Source organism: Orcinus orca, chromosome X (genome assembly GCF_937001465.1).
Source record: "Orcinus orca chromosome X, mOrcOrc1.1, whole genome shotgun sequence".
Taxonomy (NCBI): Eukaryota; Metazoa; Chordata; class Mammalia; order Artiodactyla; family Delphinidae; genus Orcinus; species Orcinus orca.
The window spans coordinates 2,056,554-2,075,569 of NC_064580.1; the positions used below are offsets into that span (position 1 = coordinate 2,056,554).

At 50.0% G+C, this 19,016-nt stretch overlaps 1 protein-coding gene across 5 annotated transcripts in view; it reads right to left on the reverse strand.

Annotated features, from left to right (window-relative positions):
* PRKX (protein kinase cAMP-dependent X-linked catalytic subunit) overlaps positions 1 to 19,016 on the reverse strand; it is a 141,733-nt gene that overhangs the window by 94,362 nt on the left and 28,355 nt on the right. For all 5 annotated transcript variants that reach the window (XM_049704899.1, XM_033420247.2, XM_004265431.4 and 2 more), the window contains exon 2: positions 13,023 to 13,191. In XM_049704899.1, the coding sequence (XP_049560856.1) occupies positions 13,023 to 13,191 (169 nt within the window). The remainder of the gene's footprint in view (positions 1 to 13,022; positions 13,192 to 19,016) is intronic.

The following is a 19,016-nucleotide window of genomic DNA, read 5'->3' on the forward strand; positions in this document are numbered from 1 at the left end:
ACATCTGACAGTTCAAAGGCTCGAGATTTGCAGTGTTGAAACTTGAGGGAACACAGGACGCAGGAAGAGTGCTTTGGGGTTGTGGGTTGTGGCTATTGCTACTGGAGTGGAACACAACTTTGCTCCCCCCGCAAAGTATCTCTTGGCATGCGGATTATTTCGACCTGAAAACAATCAAAGACTCAAAAGAGAAACTTTGACCTTCTCGCTAATAGTCTAAAAGAATTTAGACGGAGGAGCTGTTCCTGGGACCCCTATCCTCACCAGAGATGTCTGCCCGTGATATGGGCCACCCGTGGTGGGGAAACAGCAGGGCCTGGAGATCAGGGTCCACTCTGTGTCCCACTGTCTCTGCAGGCTCAGCAAACACTTGTCTACCAACTTTTTCTTTTCCGTCTCCATGTCGATGGCCTTCCTCCCCTTTGAAGTCCCAAGCCACTACCCCAACAGGCTCTTTTGTCTTTAGCTGAAGATGATAGCATTTAAGATGAGGGTTTGGACCATGTTTGTGAGTGACTCCGTTTTCCTGGGTCTCTCCCGTGTGTCCAGGGGATTCAACTTTCGTGTGACTTTCTCCTGTTCATCTGTCTCACGTCCATTTCATTCTCAGACCAGCCAGAAGAGCCTGGACGGATAAGGAAAATGTCTTCCTCCCCGACATGGCTTTCTGGAGAAATCGTCTGAGCAGACGCCCATCCTCCTTCCATCATTTAAAATCGAGATGAGCCGTTATCTTTGGGCCGCCCGCCCTCCTCCTCCGGTCCACATACCTACGTGTATGGCAAGGACGTTCCGTGCCGTGATGCTTGAATAGAACCGCACGGTATCCCAAACGCATGACAGCCTCGCTGTGTTTTGCGGGCGAGCTTAGAACCCAGCAAGGGCTTTGCGGTTCTGACGGGGAGATGTGTTCTAGGGCAGGGGTCCCCAACCCCCAGGCCACGGTACTGGTCCGCGTCCTGTCAGGAACCGGGCCACACAGCAGGCGATGAGCCGCCGTTCCGCCCCGCCCCCCCATCGCTCGCATTACCAGAAGCCCACCATAGACACAGACCTTCCGTGGAAAAACTGTCTTCCACAAAACCGGCCCCCGGGGCCAAAAAGCTTGGGGACCGCTGTTCTAGGATCCTGACACCTGACTGGCGAACTTGTACACCGAACCTCTACGTAAACTGGTGACTTGCTGAATTTCTCTGGGGCAGGGCGGATGGCCAATCTAGCTAGCACTCATCTGGGAAGGCCTGGTATTCTGGGATTTCGGGGCCGAACTGAGCCCTTAAGAAGACGTGAACAGTCAATAATACCTAAGCAAGGGCACGACCATTCTCTACAGCTGTGAATTGGGTTGAAAAGGTAGGAGAAATATATATAAGCCTATCTCTCCGCCGCTCCAATGCACGCATGCGCGCACACACACGCACCTGGAGGGCATCAGTGAGCTGCTAGGCAACTCACTCTTTGCGTAACTTCTGTAACTGCTCCCACAGACCCACTACCAGGCTAAGAAGCTGCCCTGACGTATTCCCAGCTCCGGCAAACAATGGATCACAAGGTTCCAAGGCAAACTCATCTCAAGTCTCAGGAGCATCAGATAATGAACAACGTGGGGAGGTGAGGACAGAACCCAGATGGGGTTAGGAGCGAGGAACGAGACGACTTTCAGGGTTGAGCAAGTAGGTGGAGTGCGTCAGTCCCCAAAAATAGCGTGGCTGGACACCAGGTGATTCGGGAAGGAGGCCGGGGTCACAGTCTCTCTTTCCGTCCCCTGGGCTCCAGGGGAACTGCAGTTTCATCCACGGGTAGGTCGACCGACACAGGAAGCAACTGAGGGTGAAGTGTCTGTTATCCGGCTCCCAATTCCTCACACGTCAAGCCCTTCTCAGATACCAGCTGGGTGTCCTAGAATTCAACTCAGTTCTGGTACTATGCACCCAGAGGTAGCATCAGACCCCACGGGGTAAGGGCTCAGTCCCACAAGACCCCAACGGCAAGTCCAGGGGGCCACCTGTGCTTCTGACCGACCGGCTGCAGGTGGAAGGTTGCCACGACCTCTCCTTGGGTTTCATCTGCTAGAACGGCTCACAGAAGTCAGGAATGTTTACGCGCTAGATCGCCTGTTTATTATAAGAGGAGCTAACTCAGGAACAGCCAGATGGGACCAATGCAGAGGGTGAGATTTGGGGAGGGGGCAGGCTGCACTCTCCCCAAATCTCTACATGTTCACCGACACGGAAGCTCTCTGAACCCTACCTTCTTGGGGTTTTATAGAGGCTTCATTACGTAGGTCTGATGAACTCACTGGCCACTGGGAAGTGAACTCAACCTCCAGCCCCCCTCCGCTTCCCAAGGTCAGGGTGGGACTGACAGTTCCAACCCTCTAAGGGTTGGTTCCCCTATAACCAGCCCCCAGCCACAGGTGACCCGGGGGCTTTCCAAGACACCTTTATGGCTCTCGACACTTAGGAAATTGCAAGGGTTTTAGGAACTCTGTGCCAGGAACTGAGAAGAAGACCAAATAAATATTTCCTAGGGTAAATCACCGTATCACAATCTCAAATGTCACAAACAAGGGATCGAGTGGGGAGAACTATACCGACCGACCAAGCTGGATGAAGATGTTCGTTCCACAAATATCTAATGAAATCAAACAAACCTTCAACCAACCGCCATACCTACGAAAGCCACCGTATATTAAGCGGATAAGTCATTTTTGCCTTTGTAGATCACACGCAGAAGTGATCCGTCATCAGCTTGCTTAAGAAGCAATACTTTTCAAATAAAGGCCCCCATAACGAATAGAACTTACGGCTATAAAACAAACAAAAGTCCTGAGGGCCCTGACGCCACTTTCCTCCTCCAAATCACGAAAATCAGATACATTATCGAAAGGAAGAAAAGAAATTCCTCCGATACATCTTTGCTTCAAAGCTCCACCAGTTAAGAGGTTTCTTGTATGGAAAGAAGTTGTAAAGAGTTGGGTATTATTAACAATCGGAAGTAAACGAATATTCAAACAGTTCCTGACATCACGATTCCAAGAACAGTTACAGTCATCGTTGGTGCTTGTGGCTGACAGGAGGCAGTCCACGTGACCATAGAGGAATTCAACTCTTGAGTTTAGAGAATCAGAAGCGGGATGAACTGCAGGAGCTAATCTGTTCATCCCGTCATTCTCATCAACTGCAGGACCGAGTCTATAAAAAAAATAGAAGTTCGAGGGCCAAAAGCAAGGTTTATCACGTCGCTACGAGAAAAGCACGCATGTAGTGGATCTAAAAGGCGTGGGACCCACGGTTAGCATCACCAAGCAGCATCTCCAGTAACTCATGATCGCCCGTCTTTATTGACCTCACCACCCACTGGTTTTCTCTGTTTAGTGGATACATCTGGACAAGGACCCACTTCGGGGACTTCCCTGGTGGTCCAGTGGTTGAGACTTCGCCTTCCAGTGCAGGGGGTGCGGGTTCGAGCCCTGGTCGGGGAAACTAAGATCCCACATGCCTCACAGCCGAAACACCAAAACACATAAAGCAGAAGCAATATTGTCACAAACTCAATAACGACTTAAAAAATGGTCCACATCAAAAAAAAAAAAAAAAAGAAATCTTAAAAAAAACCAAACAAAGGACCCACTTCAAACCTGGCAATGTCCTATCTTGGACACACTGGAAAGGGCATCTCCCGTTTGGCCTGTCATGAGCCTTGTGGGAAGCAGGGGAACCAGCTCTAAACACCGAACACAGAAGGGGGTGTGTGTCCCAGCAAGATGGGAAGGGTTGCCCAGGTGTATCTGTGGTCGAAGGAGGCTGGGGACAGACATACAGGGAAGTTGGAAACTGAGGCACCAGTCAAACCCTAGAGCTGTGGATGCACCGTAGGGAGTCTGCATTTTGTTGACGGCAGGAAGGAAAGTCATTGACGGGACTGGAAAACAAAGGATGACAGTTGGGTTTTCATGTCAGAAAGAAGCCCCCGTCTCCAATCAAGAGTGGATAAGCCCTGGGGAGGTGACTGAGAAGAAAGAGAGGGGACCCAGATGAACAAAGGTGGACGGACTTTGGAGATGTGACTTACAAGAGGAAAGGGCAGGTCTGGAAAAGATGAAAACTCTAACTTGAAAAGATCCATGCACCCCTGTGTGCACAGCAGCAGTAGTCACTACAGCCAAGACATGGAAGCAACAGAAGTGTCCATCGGCAGAGGACTGGATAAAGAAGACGTGGTACGTGTATACACAGTGGAATACCACTGAGCCATGAAAAAGAATGAAACAATGCAGCCTGCAGCGGCATGGATGGACCTGGAGATGATCATGCTACGTGAGGTCAGTCAGACAGAGAAAGACAAACGTTATACAGTATCACTCCTATGTGAAATCTAAAAAGTAACAGGAATGCATCTACGTACAAAACAGAAACAGACTCACAGACACAGAAGCATGGATGGACCTAGAGATTATCATAATGAGTGAAGTAAGCCAGAAAGAGAAAGACAAATGCCATATGATGTCACTTAGATGCGGAATCTAAAATATGATACAAACGAACTTACTTACACAACAGAAATAGACTCACTGACACAGAAAACAAACTTATGGTCACCAAAGGGGAAGCGGGGGGAGGGGTTAAAAACTAGGGGTTTGGGGTTAACATATACACACCACTATATATAAAATAACCAACAAGGACCTACTGTACAGCACAGGGAACTGTACTCAATAGCTTATAATAATCTATAATGGAAAAGAATAGGAAAAAAGTTTTATATAAATATATAAAACTGAATCACTTTGCTGTACACATGAAACGAGCACAATATTGTAGATCAACTATAGTTCAAAGAATTAAAAAAAAGGAAGAGGAAAGGGCAGAAGCCCTGGTGAGAGTGAACACAGCAGCAAAGAAAAGGAAATCAAAAACAGTGCCCGGGGGGTGGGGGGGGTGGGGAGGGGACCCAGGAGCTGGAAGGGCCATTTCGGTGGAGTCCAAAGGAGGAACTGATTGGAGGTGTGGGGCAAAGAGGAAGGTCAAGAATTCCTTTCCAACATGAGGACCCTGAACTGCCTGCAGAGACATCCGGGCAGAAGGGACCAGGCGCCAGGTGGGTGGATGAGTCTAGCTTGGAAGGAGCAGGTGTGAGTGAGAAGCTGAGCTTAGGAGTCTAGAGTGTGTAGTGTGCAGCAAGTGTGACTACAGTGCATGGTTTTGGGAGCACGTGCACACGTTCACACACGTCCGTCCCCTATACCACGTCCGCTCCCTGGTCCTCCCACCTCTACCTTGCATGGCCCATGGCCCAGCCTCTCTCCAAGGAAAAGCTAAGAGACCTCCCTCCCTTTCTGTACGCCCTCACCCCTGCCCGGCCTCCTGGAAAGCGTCCACCCAAAATGCCCAGGAGGGATCTCTATGAAGCAGAGTTAAAAACAGCGAGAGGCAAAAAAAATAATATGCTGTAAAAATGCCACACTCTGCGTGTGTGTGTGCACGCATGCCCAGAGCTCTTTAAGCACAGGGAGAAGGACAGAAGGCATCATACCAAACTGTCCACGTGGTGACCTGGTGATGATGGAGGGACAAAGGAAGAAAGAAAAGGGAATGAGGCAAGCTGAGAAAAAAAAAAGAAAAAAGAAAGAAAAGCAGAGAAGAGAAGAGAAAATGCTTAAGCACTCTCCACGGGCAGGAAGGAGAAAGAGATGTCGAAAACGCACTCAAGGAGTTGAGGCTGGGACTGAGACGCCTGTACACCTGTGTTCACAGCAGCATTACAACAGCCAAGAGGTGGAGGCAGACCAAGTGTCCCTGGATGCATGATGGATATAAACAAATGTGTTCCAGTCACACAATGGAATATTACTCAGCCATGAAAAAGGAAGGACATTGTGATACAGGCTACAATGTGGATGGGCCTTGAGAACATGATGCTTGGTGAGAGAAGCCAGACCCAAAAGGACACACAGTGTGGGATTCCACTCAGAGGAGGTCCCTAGGGTTGTCACACTCATCAGAAAGTAGATGGTGTGGCTGGGGGAGGGGGAGGGGGACGCAGTGTTTCATGGGCACCATGAGTTCCAACTTTGCAAGATGAAAAGGTTCTGGAGATGATGGTTGGGATGGCTGCACGATGTGGATGGACTTAATGTCACCGAATTATACACTTAAAAATGGTCAAGATGGCAGACGAATGGATAAAGAAGATGTGGCACATGTATACAATGTAATATTACTCGGCCATAAAAAGAAACGAAGTTAAGTTAGTTGTAGTGAGGTGGATGGACCTAGAGTCTGTCATACAGAGTGAAGTAAGTCAGAAAGAGAAAAACAAATACCGTATGCTCACACATATATATGGAATCTAAAAAAAAAAAAAAAAAAAAAAAGGTTCTGAAGAACCTAGGGGCAGGACAGGAATAAAGACACAGATGTAGAGAATGGACTTGAGGACACGGGGAGGAGGAAGGGTAAGCTGGGACGAAGTGAGAGAGAGGCATGGACATATATACACTACCAAATGTAAAATAGCTAGCTAGTGGGAAGCAGCCGCATAGCACAAGGAGATCAGCTCGGTGCTTTGTGACCACCTAGAGGGGTGGGATAGGGAGGGTGGGAGGGAGATGCAAGAGGGAGGAGATATGGGGATATATGTATATGTATAGCTGATTCACTTTGTTATAAAGCAGAAACTAACACACCACTCTAAAGCAATTATACTCCAATAAAGATGTTTAAAAAAAAGTCAAGATGGTAAATTTTATGTGAGGTACATTTTACCACATTAAAAAATTAAAATTGAAAAACTGCATTGGAGAGAACATATTAATCAATTATTCCATAAACAGCAAAAAAAAAAAGTGGCCGTCATTGACAATGAGTAGGAACACACTGGCAGAGAGACGTCAGCTCTGAGCTCAAAGAAGCACTTTCCACCTTTGATTATTGTCTTTTATTTGCAAAGTCTGCAGTGAGCACCTCCCTTGTGGCATTTTAATTAACTTAAAAGTCAGCCTCATCTAGCTGGAGACACCTAACTTTAAAGTTGGTCACAATTTCTCCAGATGCTGCCGTAAAGCTGGACTCTGCCGTTCAAAAGGAGAAAACAGAAAGCCACTCACGTCACCCTTTCTTGAGCCCCATCGCCCGGCGCAAGCTGAGGTTCTGGAACATCCCTTCCAGTTTCCGAACCGGCTCCACGGTAACCAGTGCCCCCCGCCCGCCCCGCCGAGGGGACCTGAACTTGTTTCCCCGTCCCCAGCCCAGGCTCCCCCTGTTGTGGACCCCAGGGGTCCCAACGCTCGGTGGCTACATCTGATGCCTTCCCAAGGACGACCGTTCGCTCTCTCTCTCTTCCCAGATGGCTCCCTGGAAACTGCCCCACCTGGAACCCTGTCTCTCCCGTCCAACTTCCCAGGCGTGTGCCAGGCCAGTACACCGCTGTGGAAGGCGGGGACGGGGTGACCTCGTGCTCCGTTCTCGCACCCAAGTCCCCAGCTGAACGCACAGGGCAGCGCACCCTCCGAGGTGCCCGGGTGCACAGCGTGTCCATCTAACCTCCCCAGAAGTGCCCTGGGGGCCCGTTCCCATCTCCTACCCCCGCTCCTGAGTTACACACCAGCATCGATGCTGGAGCTCCCCCCCACGTCCAGCCTTGCGTCCAAGGCGGACTCAGATCGCTCCCCATGTCCCAGCCTCCTGGCTGACCCATGGCCCCTGCACCAGGCATTCCCCCCACCTGTCAGCCACCAAATGCCTTCTCCTTCTGCGAGATTCTGCTGCAGCATCCTCAGCGGCTTAGGACCTCCGGCCCCAAAGGGCTGACGATTCCGTCCTTACCAACCACGCTGGGATATACCAGAGCCTCATCGGGAACTTCACAGTTTCCCTCCATCAGGAGAATTCAAACCTCCCTTTTACAAGCATCCACCTTGCCAGACACCCCAAAATTCAAAATGGACATTTCGTTACGTTCGGACAAAGCACAGAACAAGGAATTGGGAAGTGGCCGTGTTCCTTCTGTCACAGCCGTCCCTTGCAGGCGATGGTGAAAGAGGAAGGAGAGCTATTTCTGGACTTTTGCTTCTGAAACTCAAGTGCAGAGGGGTCAAGGGAAGTCAGAACAGGGTGTTCTTTCCTCCTTAACTACCAGAAAAGCCAAGGAACAGGTTTACTAACTACCCGTCCATGTGCCATGGAGATGCACACGAGACTCAAGTCTGTGGGCAGGAAGAAAGACCTTTCCTTTAGGCTATGGGCTCGTCCTCTCCAGACTAAGACCCAAGTTCCTCTACGTGGAGATCCAAGCTGTCATTTCGCCAATAATGAGAAGGATGTGCCCCATGGGTGATGGACCTCTGAGTTCTTTCATACCCAGATCTGTAGCGGAAAGCCAATGAAACATGGCTGGCTAGCTGGGTCTTCTACTGCGCAATGAGTGACACGGCACTGGGACTGTTATTGGGTCCACAGGCTCATCACCAAGACGAAATGATGGAACTCCACGTGCAGGGGCTGGGACAGGAAAGTGAGAATGCACCCACACCCACCTAGTCTCTGTGTGTGCCCCTATCACAGGTGTTATCAACCAACCTTCCATCCATCATTCAACCCATCCATCCATCCGTCAACCTATCTAATCATTTGTCTACCATCTGTGTATCCATCCATCCATCCACCCACCCATCCATCTACCCAAATATCTACCTATCGATCTATTTATCTATCTATTTCTATATCACCTGCCTATTCATCCTGTCTTCCTTTCTTCCTTCCATCCATCCATCCACACATTCTTTCTTTCTTTCTACCTACCTATCTATCTATCTATCTATCTAGGCAGTGGTCTGTAATCAGGACTATTTCACTCCCTGGGACATTTTCTGTCAACGTCTAAAGACATTTCTTGCCATCACACCACGGAGGGAGTGTGCTCTTGGCATCGAGTGGGTAGACACCAGGGATGCTGCTAGACCTCTCTACTACACAGAAGAGCCGCCACCACAAAGAATTTCCTGTCCCCAATGTCAGTGGCGCCCAGGTGAGAACGCCTGTCCTGGATCCCACCAACTCTAAGATGCCAGCGATTTCTATACGCACAAAGGGCAGGGAGCAGACACAGGGTCCTGGTCTAGGGGCGGGACACAAGTCTTCCTCCCCGGGACACCTTGACTGTAACACAATCCTTCTACACTGAGTTTGTCAGCCCTTCTGAAATTATCTCTACGCTGGCTGAACCGGCCTTCAGGATGGCTTTATCCCAGAACAGAATGCATTCTCTGATGTGGACGTAATGAACGTCCTGGCCGACTTTCAACAACGCAACCAGTAGCACTTCAAATACCGCACGCTAATGACACCGTGGGCGAACGTGCCACACCGTTCACGTGGAAGTTGAAACTTGAGTCTTCGTGCGGCGTGATACCCGGGATCACCGGTATTCCACGTGGCTTCACGGGAACGCGAGTAAGGCTCACTCAACACTTCTGGACGGTATGAAAGGCAGATGTTGGGAGAAGCAACTCATTTCCAAGAGAAACTGAACAGCTGGGGGGATTCGGTACCTGCTTCCCTCGTGGTCTCTTCCCACTAAATCTGGTGCCCCATCCAGTGGCCCTGGGCACCCCACTCCCCCCGTTCGCGGGGCTGGTCAGATACAGCGCTCTTCCCATTACGTGTGGGGCACCTCTAGAGTCTGCTGACCCTGGATCAATTTAATCCCAGTTTTCAAACACCGCCGGGTCCCTCCAAAGGCTCCAAGTACTTTATAATGAGACCCCTGTGCACTGAAAGACCTGCACTTATCAAGTCACTAAGTAGTAGTGTCCACCCCAAAATCTATATGCTGAAGTCCTAACCCCCAGGACCTCAGCATGTGGCTGGATTTAGAGATAGGGTCTTTAAAAAGGGGATGAACGTGAAATGAGGTCACTAGGCTGGGTCCTGATCCCGTAGGGCTGGGGTCCTTATAGGAAGACGAGGCCAGGACACAGACATGCAGAGGACAGCCTTGCGGACTAAGGGACCAGGAAAAGTTCCTGCCTGTTGGCCGTAGCACAGTTGGACCTGACATATAAAAAGACTACGTTGAGGTGTGCCTGCACCCAGTGAGCTGTACGGCAACAGGAATATCAAGGTAGCAAAGAGACTGTCAGATTACAGAGCCACCACAGTGCAGAGAGATCACACTCTTTAAAATTAGAGAAAACCCGATTTAGATAACCTGGGGTCAAATTCCATCCCACTGAAACTAGGGCTTACAGCCTTTGTGATGGAAACAATTCAGGTACTTATCCAAAAGCACGGAATACACAATCTGCGTCCCTCTGGATTCAGCAGTCTACCCTACCTGAGGAGGAGACCGCCTGATTAGCTGTCCAGGAGTCAAGGAAGCAGAGTTGTTTGACTAAAGCTCTGTTCTTCACGGTCCTCCTCTTCCCTATTCCCTTTTAACTTCCCAAAGCTCAAGGATTCTATCCTGGGGACTCCTCTGAGGTAGTTAGAAAGCACCCCCAGAGCCCATCCCCTAGGCTGGTGCCCACTCCAGGAGACGACGGGGTGTGTGGTACTTTGCTGGGGCTGCCGTAACAGAAGACCACAAACTGGGTGGCTTAAACAACAGAAATGCATCCTGTCATAGTTCTGGAGGCTAGAAGTGCAAGATCAGGGTGTTGGTGGTTCCTTCTAGAATCTCCAGGGAAGGATCCGTCCTAGCTTCTTCCATAGCTTCTGGTGGTTGCCAGCAATCCCTGGGGCTCCTCGGCTTACGGCCGCATCACCCCCAATCTCCACCTCTGTCTTCACGTGGCCTTCTCTCTGTGTGTCTCTGTGTGTCGTCTCCGCTTGGTACGAGGGCACCCATCACATCGGATGGAGAACCCACCTTACTCCTATAGGACCTCGACCTACATCTTGACGACACCTACAAAGACCCAACTTCCAAATAAGGTCACATTCACGGGTACTGGGGGTCAGGACATCAACGTATCTTTTGCAGGGGTGGGGGGGGGGGACACGACACACAATTCAACCCACAACAAGGTGGAGCTCCCAGAATGGAAGCCGTCCCCCAAGGTTTCCTAGAGCATCACCCTAATGTTTCCAGGGGGACATGCCTGATCCCAGAACATATGCGTTGAGGTGACCTCAGCAACCCCGCCAGCCGCCGGGCGGCACGCCCACCACCCACGCACAGCCCTGGGAAGCACTCCTCCCGCTGCCTTCTTCCCTCTTCTCCAAACTTGTGTCTTCTCGACGCCAATGTCTCAGACTTTTCGTTTTCACCATCAATTCCACCTGCTTCTCTTCCGTGTTCTCCTAATGTCACTGCAGACACGTAACCGATCACGCCACTTGGTTTCCAGAGCAAACCGGAACCCAGCGGCCAGGTGCCCCGTCTTCCTGGGAAAACTCAGCCACAAAGCACCCTGGGGGACACACCCTGGGGTCCTGGCTTGAGACTTCCTGTATGTGGTAAAAGCCCAAGACCGTTCTCCCAAATCACGTGAGGATGACTTGGCAACAGATGAAGGCGTCCACATCTCCTGTACAGAACGTGTACTGAACACCCTAGCCAACTGAAGTCGTCATCCAGAATCACTATTTCAGTTTCTAGAAGAGACACCAGAAGTAGAAGCTCTTCTTCTTTCCAGAAGAAGATCTACACGCATGAGATTTTCTACCCATCTTCCCACCACCTCCCAGCGAAGAGGAGACTCAGACCTGAACAGGGAGGGGTGGTGGCTCTGCTGCACCGGCTAAGTTCTTTTTTTGTTTCGATTTTAATGACTCAACAGCATGAGACTCTACTGACCCGTCCACACTGGCCCAACACAGCCACTGGGCTTCATAAAAGGAAAGTAAGACAAGAAGTCAGCTGCTTCCCTTCTGTCACCCGTCAAACATGCCGCCTGTCCCTGCTCCGAGTGACACGCTGTTTCGGGCCCTGGGGACGTTGCTCCGGTGGCTGTGAGCCGACAGGTGTTATCTCCCTGCACTGGGGCACAGGCAAGGTGCTCCAAGAGCAGGGTGCAGGCGCCTGTCTCTGTGAACAGGCAGGTGCATCGCAGAAGAAAGGCAGGTGAGGGTGAGGTGGGAGAGGCAGGGGGTGGAGAGAGGCAGATGAAGGGGGCACCATGGGGGGGCGGGTGGCCCTGCGGTGACAACATGGATGGCACCTCCCACCTCCTCCTGCAGGTCACTTTCCTGGGATGGAGGCAAGAGCGTCTGAAAAGAGCCAGAGGCAGAGGCAGAGCCCGGGATGAGCCGTTTCGAGGCCACTGAGGCCCTGGGGTCATTCCCTGAGGATGTGTCAGCAGAGACGCAGGTCATCGGAGGGCCGTGCGGGTGAAGGGATCACTACGGCTGTAGTGAAAGCAAAGAACGCCTTGAAAGAGGCAAGTCTGGGAGGCCAAGAACAGCTGGGCACTCAGGCCAGAGAGGGGGGCCCACACCAGGCTGGGCTGGGAGGGGTCGGGGGCTGCGAAGGGGCGTGAGGAAGGCGGCGGAAGGGGCAGGCCCCCGGGGATGGGGACGGAGAGCCCTCTGTGGACGCCCACACCTGAGGCCCCTGAGTGGGAAACGGCCTTACCCTCCGCCAGCAAAGAGCGTGGCAGAAAGAGGGATCCATTTGGTCCACATTGGGCACCTTCAACTGGAAGGTTCTATGAGGCATCGACATGGGGCCACTGAACGGCCAGCTAGAAACCCAAGGAACGATGTGAGTGAGCAGAGGTGAGCAGGTGACTGAGGTCCCAGGAAGACCGACTGGACAGGCTGTCCAGGGGGCTGGGGGTGGGAGGAGGGGACAGAGCCTCTGGCGGGCCCCAGGCGGCCCTGTGGACACGCGGCTGGTGCAGGGGGGGCAGCGCCAGGCGTGCCACCCTGGCAGGCACTCGTGGGAATGGCGCCTTTCTCCGCGAGACCGGGAGCTGAGATGTCTCAGCAGAGGGTGACCCGCTGTGACCAACATCCCACCTCCCGCAGGAAAATCCACCTGGGGGCCGGGAGGGTGGGGCCCCGGCGAAGGGGACTCACAGCTTGACCAGGAACGGGTGGCTGACTTCCTTCAGCACGGATTTCTCGTTGTGCACGTGCTGTTCCTGCTTCAGGCGGATGACGTCCGGGATACTCATCACCTTCAGGGCGAAGAAACGTGTGCTCTGCTTCTCGCGGACCAGCTGCACGCGACCGAACGTCCCCGTACCTGCAGTGGGGAGACGCGGTGTCAGCAGCCACGGCCCCCAGGACGGGAGACCAGCACCCCGACCTCAAGGCTACCTGGAGGCTCGGACAACTCAGTAATGGGCGATACACCTGGTGCGAGGGCTGGGTGACAGGCACCTGTCTGGAACGGTCAACTGAACTGACACACACACGGGATCACTTGCCCCCGAACTGTTCTTTAATAGGGGCGACTGGCCATCCTTTCTGCAAATGAGTCGTCCCAGAGGAAACGCGCACACAAACACACACAGAGGGAAAGGCAGAATGGAAAAGGATGCTAAATACATTCCTTCCATGTGTCTTTTTCTTTAGGTTTTCTAAATCAAGACAAGACATAGAAAATAAACTTACGGTTACCGGAGGGGATAGCAGGGGGTGGGAGAGATAAGTTAGGAGTTTGGGATTAGCAGATACACACTACTATATATAAAACAGGTGAACAACAAGGACCTACTGTAGAGCACAGGAAACTCTACTCAACACCTTATAATAACCTATGATAGGAAAGAATCTGAAAAAGAATAGATAAGCATATATATAACCGCATCACTCTGCTGTGCGCCTGAAGCTAACACAACATTGCGAATTAACTCTACTTCAATTTAAAAAATTGGATTAAAAAATAAAAAATCAGAAGATAACTCTTTCCATGAAAACTTGTGAGTATCCCTGCCAGGTTCCTCTTTATCCCACAAAGCACTGTATGAGAGGCTAATGAACTCAAAACTCTAGTACACGTGTTGGTGACTGCCACCGTCCTGTTAAAACAAAACAAAACAAAACAGGCTAAGTGTGACACACCCCTCCTCACAAGCTGCTTCCTTTAAGCCATTAATGCCAGCTAAACGCACTCAGTGTTTCTGTGAACACTTGCCAAGGGTTAGAACCAGTGATGCAGATACTAACAGAGAGAAAAATTTAAAAAGTGCAACCACTGCAAACATGAAAGGAAATCAACAGTATAAATGTAAAAGGCAATCAAACCCTCTTGTGTACCATAGGCTGTGACACTGTCAACCCAATGTCTCCTCCTCTGTGGTCTCCCACCAGCCCTTCTTCATCCTCTGAGCCTCACTGTGGGGTGGGGTCCAGCTGCTACCCCTCCCCCCGGCCGGCAATCACTTAGGGCACCTCTGAGATTAAAGCTCCGAAGGCATTTTACCTACGGCCAGAGAAAAGGTAAAGTTGGGGGCAGAAAAATGACATCTGTCTGTGTGAGCCTCTGGAAGCTTACCCAAGACGGCTGTCCTTTCTGCCCCTGTTTATTGAAGAAATAACGCAGAGGAAGGGCTCTCCCAGGGGAAGGAGGTGTGGAAAACGGCCAACGAATTGGGGCTCCCTGGCTGGAAAAATGGCCATCAACATGATGAGAAAGCAGGAAGAAAGGAATTCAAGGATGGCTCGAAGACGAAAAAGACCTTCAACGCAACCACGCAGCTACCTTCTCCTCTTTCACAGAGTTGGGAACGCCATTTACGGCACACGGTAACATGGAGAGGAAAACAAAGTTACACCTAAGCAACGCACTTGGGGGGAGGGCCTCTTCTACAAATTGAAATTCTCAAGCTGCAAAATAAGTGAGTGCCTCTACTGGCTTACGCAGCTGGGGTGAGGGACATGGCTACGCCACCTCGGCTTTGAAAGCAAGTTCCCGATCGTGACTATTTTATTACTGCGCAAGTAGAAAGCGATGCACACACACGAAGGAAAGGAACTGCCAGAAGAAGCCAATGATGAGCCCCAGCACAGGTTTTAAAAGTCCGTCCTCAGCAAAAGATGATTCAGAAGTAGAAACAGAATTGTGTCACAGTGAGGCAGCGTTGACAAAGTTCTGCGCAAGCAGGTTCACAGAGAGGCAAGTAGGGGAAGGGCCCCGAGGAGAGTGAATGGACACAGTCTAGGTGTTTTCAGGAGATCGCTTGGTAAAGGGCGCAGGAACGGGAACTGAGGACACTGGCATGGTATCTAGTGCACGTTGTGCCTTTGACTTGTTCTGTGAACCCAAGGCAAACCAATGAACCCGTCTGGACTCATACTGTTTTCATCTCTCTGGTAGAACAGGTAGATGACTAGATCGACGTTATCAACGGTCTCGCCACACGCTAAAATTCTAACGATGAAAAGAAAGACAACATGGCTATGACTCAACAGATTTTTTAAAAATTTTTTTATCTTTCTGCCTGCAACATCTTTTAAGCTTTGGTCTGAGCTGGGTGTGCTGTAAACACTGAGAACTCAAAGCAGAGTGCCTGCAGTGCAGAGATGTGGGAACTCTCTCAGCACCACAGTCAGATTACAGGATGATACAGGGAAACCGTCTTGTTGACGGCAGATGAAACCAGCATGCTGTAATTTTTAAGGTGACCGGCTTTAATGCGCTAAAGACCAAACCAACATTCAATGGTGCTGGTATGAAGTTGTTATTGCAGTAGAAAGAAAAACGACAAACATCTTTTCCTGCTCAGTGTTGGCAGGCTCTCCAATATACATCGCCAGCTCTCCATATCTCCCGTTGGAAACTAGAAAAGTCCCCCTTTTAGCTTTGCTGCAGGTAAGGATGGTTACATGACCCACCTCCGCCCAATAAGAGACAAAATGGAATATTATTCAGCGTAAAAATGAAGGAAAGCCTTGTTGATTATCTATTTTATATATACTAGTATGTGTATGTTAATCCCAGGTTCCTGACTGATTCCTCCCCCTCACGTTTCCCCTCTGGTAAACATAAGTTTGTTTTCGAAATCTGTGAGTCTGTTTCTGTTTTGTAAGTAAGTTCATTTATATCATTTTTAATTAGATGCCACAGATGAGTGACAGCATACGATCTTTGTCTAACTTACTTCACTTAGTGTGATAATCAACTATACTCCAATAAAATTAAAAAACGAAGGAAATCCTGCCACTTGGGACATCACGGATGAGCCCCGAGAGCATTAGGCTAAGTGAAATAAGTCCAACAGAGAAAAACGCACACTGTATGATCTCATATATATGAGGAATCTAAAAAAGGGCAAACTCATAGAAACAGAGTCGACGGTGGTCGCCAGAGGTGAGGGGTGAGCGATCGGGGGAATGGATGAAGGGGGTTAAAAGGTAGAAGGTTACAGTTACAAAATAAATAAGTCCTGGGAATGTCAAGTACGGCATGGTGACTACAGTTAGTAACACCGTATTGTTTACTGGAAAGCCGCTAAGAGAGTAGATCTTAAAAGTTCTCATCACGAGAAAAAAATGTGTAACTATGTGAGGTGATGGATGTTAACTAGATAGACTGTGGTGATCAGTTTGCAATATATACGAATATCCAGTCATTGCGTTGCACACCCAAAACTAATACAGCATTATACATCAAACACATCTCAAAAAAACGGGGAAAAAAACAAAACAAACCTATTTCTCAACTACACTCCGGTAAAAATTTAAAAAATAAATAAAGAGGTCACCTTGAACACAAGGCATCACTTTACTGTGAAGTCACAACAGAGGGGAAAAAAAAAAAGAACTGCAGAGTGAGGTGTGGGAAAGCACAGAAAATGCATTTCGCAGGGTCAGGAGGGACTGACCTGCCGTCTTCCTCAGCCCCAAACCCACAAACTGTCCCGAGAGGAGGGAGGTCACACAGGGACCATGGCAAAGCCTTTGCCCTGCAGACGCCAGGTAAAAAAAAGCGACCACCTTATTTTGTCTTTGAAAACCCATAATGTAAATGAAACAGGTGGAAAATCAAAGCTACTAGGATTTAAGTTTGTGTGGGTCATTGTAAGTTTGCTGGAACTGAAAACACTTGGGGGGAAATCCACACAGAATGGGGACCGTAGGAGTAGCGTGGAATGCCAGGTAATTACAAAAGGAGAAAACGGAAACCACTTTGGGTTTTATCTCGGGGTATGGGGATCACAGGGGTAATGACAGAAATGATAGGGAGGCCACTCCCTCTGATTTCACCCTCCATCCCCCTCTGGTCTCCCCCCTTTTCCCGCACCACGTTCTGCAGAAAAAATCCACTAATGGACCAACACACCAGAAAACCGACATCGCCCATGTGGACCCTACGCAACCTCTGTCCTGGGAGGGGACCCACAGTGGGCCTGGTCCTGTTTGCCTCACCTACACACAGTTTTTCTAACCCTCCTCCCACCAGTTGAGGGTTGAATTGTGTCCCACAAGAGACAGATTCAATTCCTAACCCTGGAACCTGGGAACGGGAGCTTATTTGGAAACAGGGTCTTTGCAGAGGCGATGAAGGGAAGGGTCTGAGCTGAGGTCCTCCTGGAGGAGGGTGGCCCTACATCCAATGACAGGGTCCTTAAAAAACACAGAAGACGAGAGACCCAGACACAGAGGAGAAGCCCCGGGAAGACAGAGGCAGAGACGGGAGGGATGTGGCCGCAAGTCCAGGGACGCCCGGAGCCCCCAAAAGCTGGAAGAGGCGGGAAGGACCCTCCCCTGGAGCCTCTGGAGGGAGCGCGGCCCTGGGACACCCTGACCTCAGACGTCTGGTGTCCAGGATTCAGAGAGGATGAATGCCTATGGTTTTAAGCTTCCCAGTTTGGTGGTAATTTGTTACGGCAGCTCCAGGGGTACAAATTCAACCAAGCAATGCAAGGATTCTTCTAGCATCCTTATTATCTAATCACCTAATACTATGTGTTCATGTTTTTGCATACAGAACCTAACAGGATTTTTACTTATCTTCCTCCTGTTTGAGAACACGTCTGGAAAGGAAAATTTACGTTTTTCAAACACCCCAACAGGGATCTGCTCAAGTCTTTTGATACATTGATGTGGTTTGGGAAATCCGGGGAAATTTAAGGGCCAGCACTGAGGACACCACACTCAACTGTCTTTGTCCAGATAGTTGATGAGGAGATACTCAATGAAAACTCTAGAATCCATAAAATGAAAAGCCGGTCTGTTCTGGAAAAGTGATGAACTTTCCAAAAGCTTATCAAAAGAAGCATGCAGGGTTTCCCTGGTGGCGCAGTGGTTGAGAGTCCGCCTGCCGATGCAGGGGACACGGGTTCGTGCCCCGGTCCGGGAAGATCCCACATGCCGTGGACCGGCTGGGCCCGTGAGTCATGGCCGCTGGGCCTGGGCGTCCGGAGCCTGTGCTCCGCAACGGGAGAGGCCACAGCAGTGAGAGGCCCGCGTACCACAAAAAAAAAAAAAAAAAAAAAAAGAAGCACGCAAACCAGGAGTCTGCTTCAAGACAGAATAGGATGATAGCTAATAACAGCAACATTTTCTGGGCAAAGGAAACACTGCTGGGTTTCTGCTCCGGTGGGGTAAGCCCCGTGGCTGTCCTCACCAGGAACACGCCCCCGCCAGAAAAGGGAATTTCTCTTGGAGTCTCTGACACAGGCAGTTTCGCCAGAAAGACAGCCAAATTCCACATTCCCTTTTATGAACTGCATTTTCATTTCATGTTTTAATTACTGGAAGTGAGAAGATTCCTCCTCTTACAAAGGATTTTGTAAAAGTGTATACGCATAATGTCTCCTGCGAAAATGCACATACTTAAGCTTACCGTTATGACACAGAAGTCTGGCTTCCCAATGACTGTTTTTTTAATCCTTGAGACTGCAGCAATCAAATGAAATATGCAATACCCCTCTATCTATTTCTAGGTACCTCTGACAAAATTTAACCTTTAAGAAACACACTGCTTTTTTATGACGTTACATCGTGGAGACCATCGGCAGTGACTTCATCTTACACGCTTCCGTCTTGTGCTTTAAGGAAAAAAGACTCCACAAGAAAGGACGTATCCACGCTTTGATGATGAAAGGGGTAGAAACAAATCCT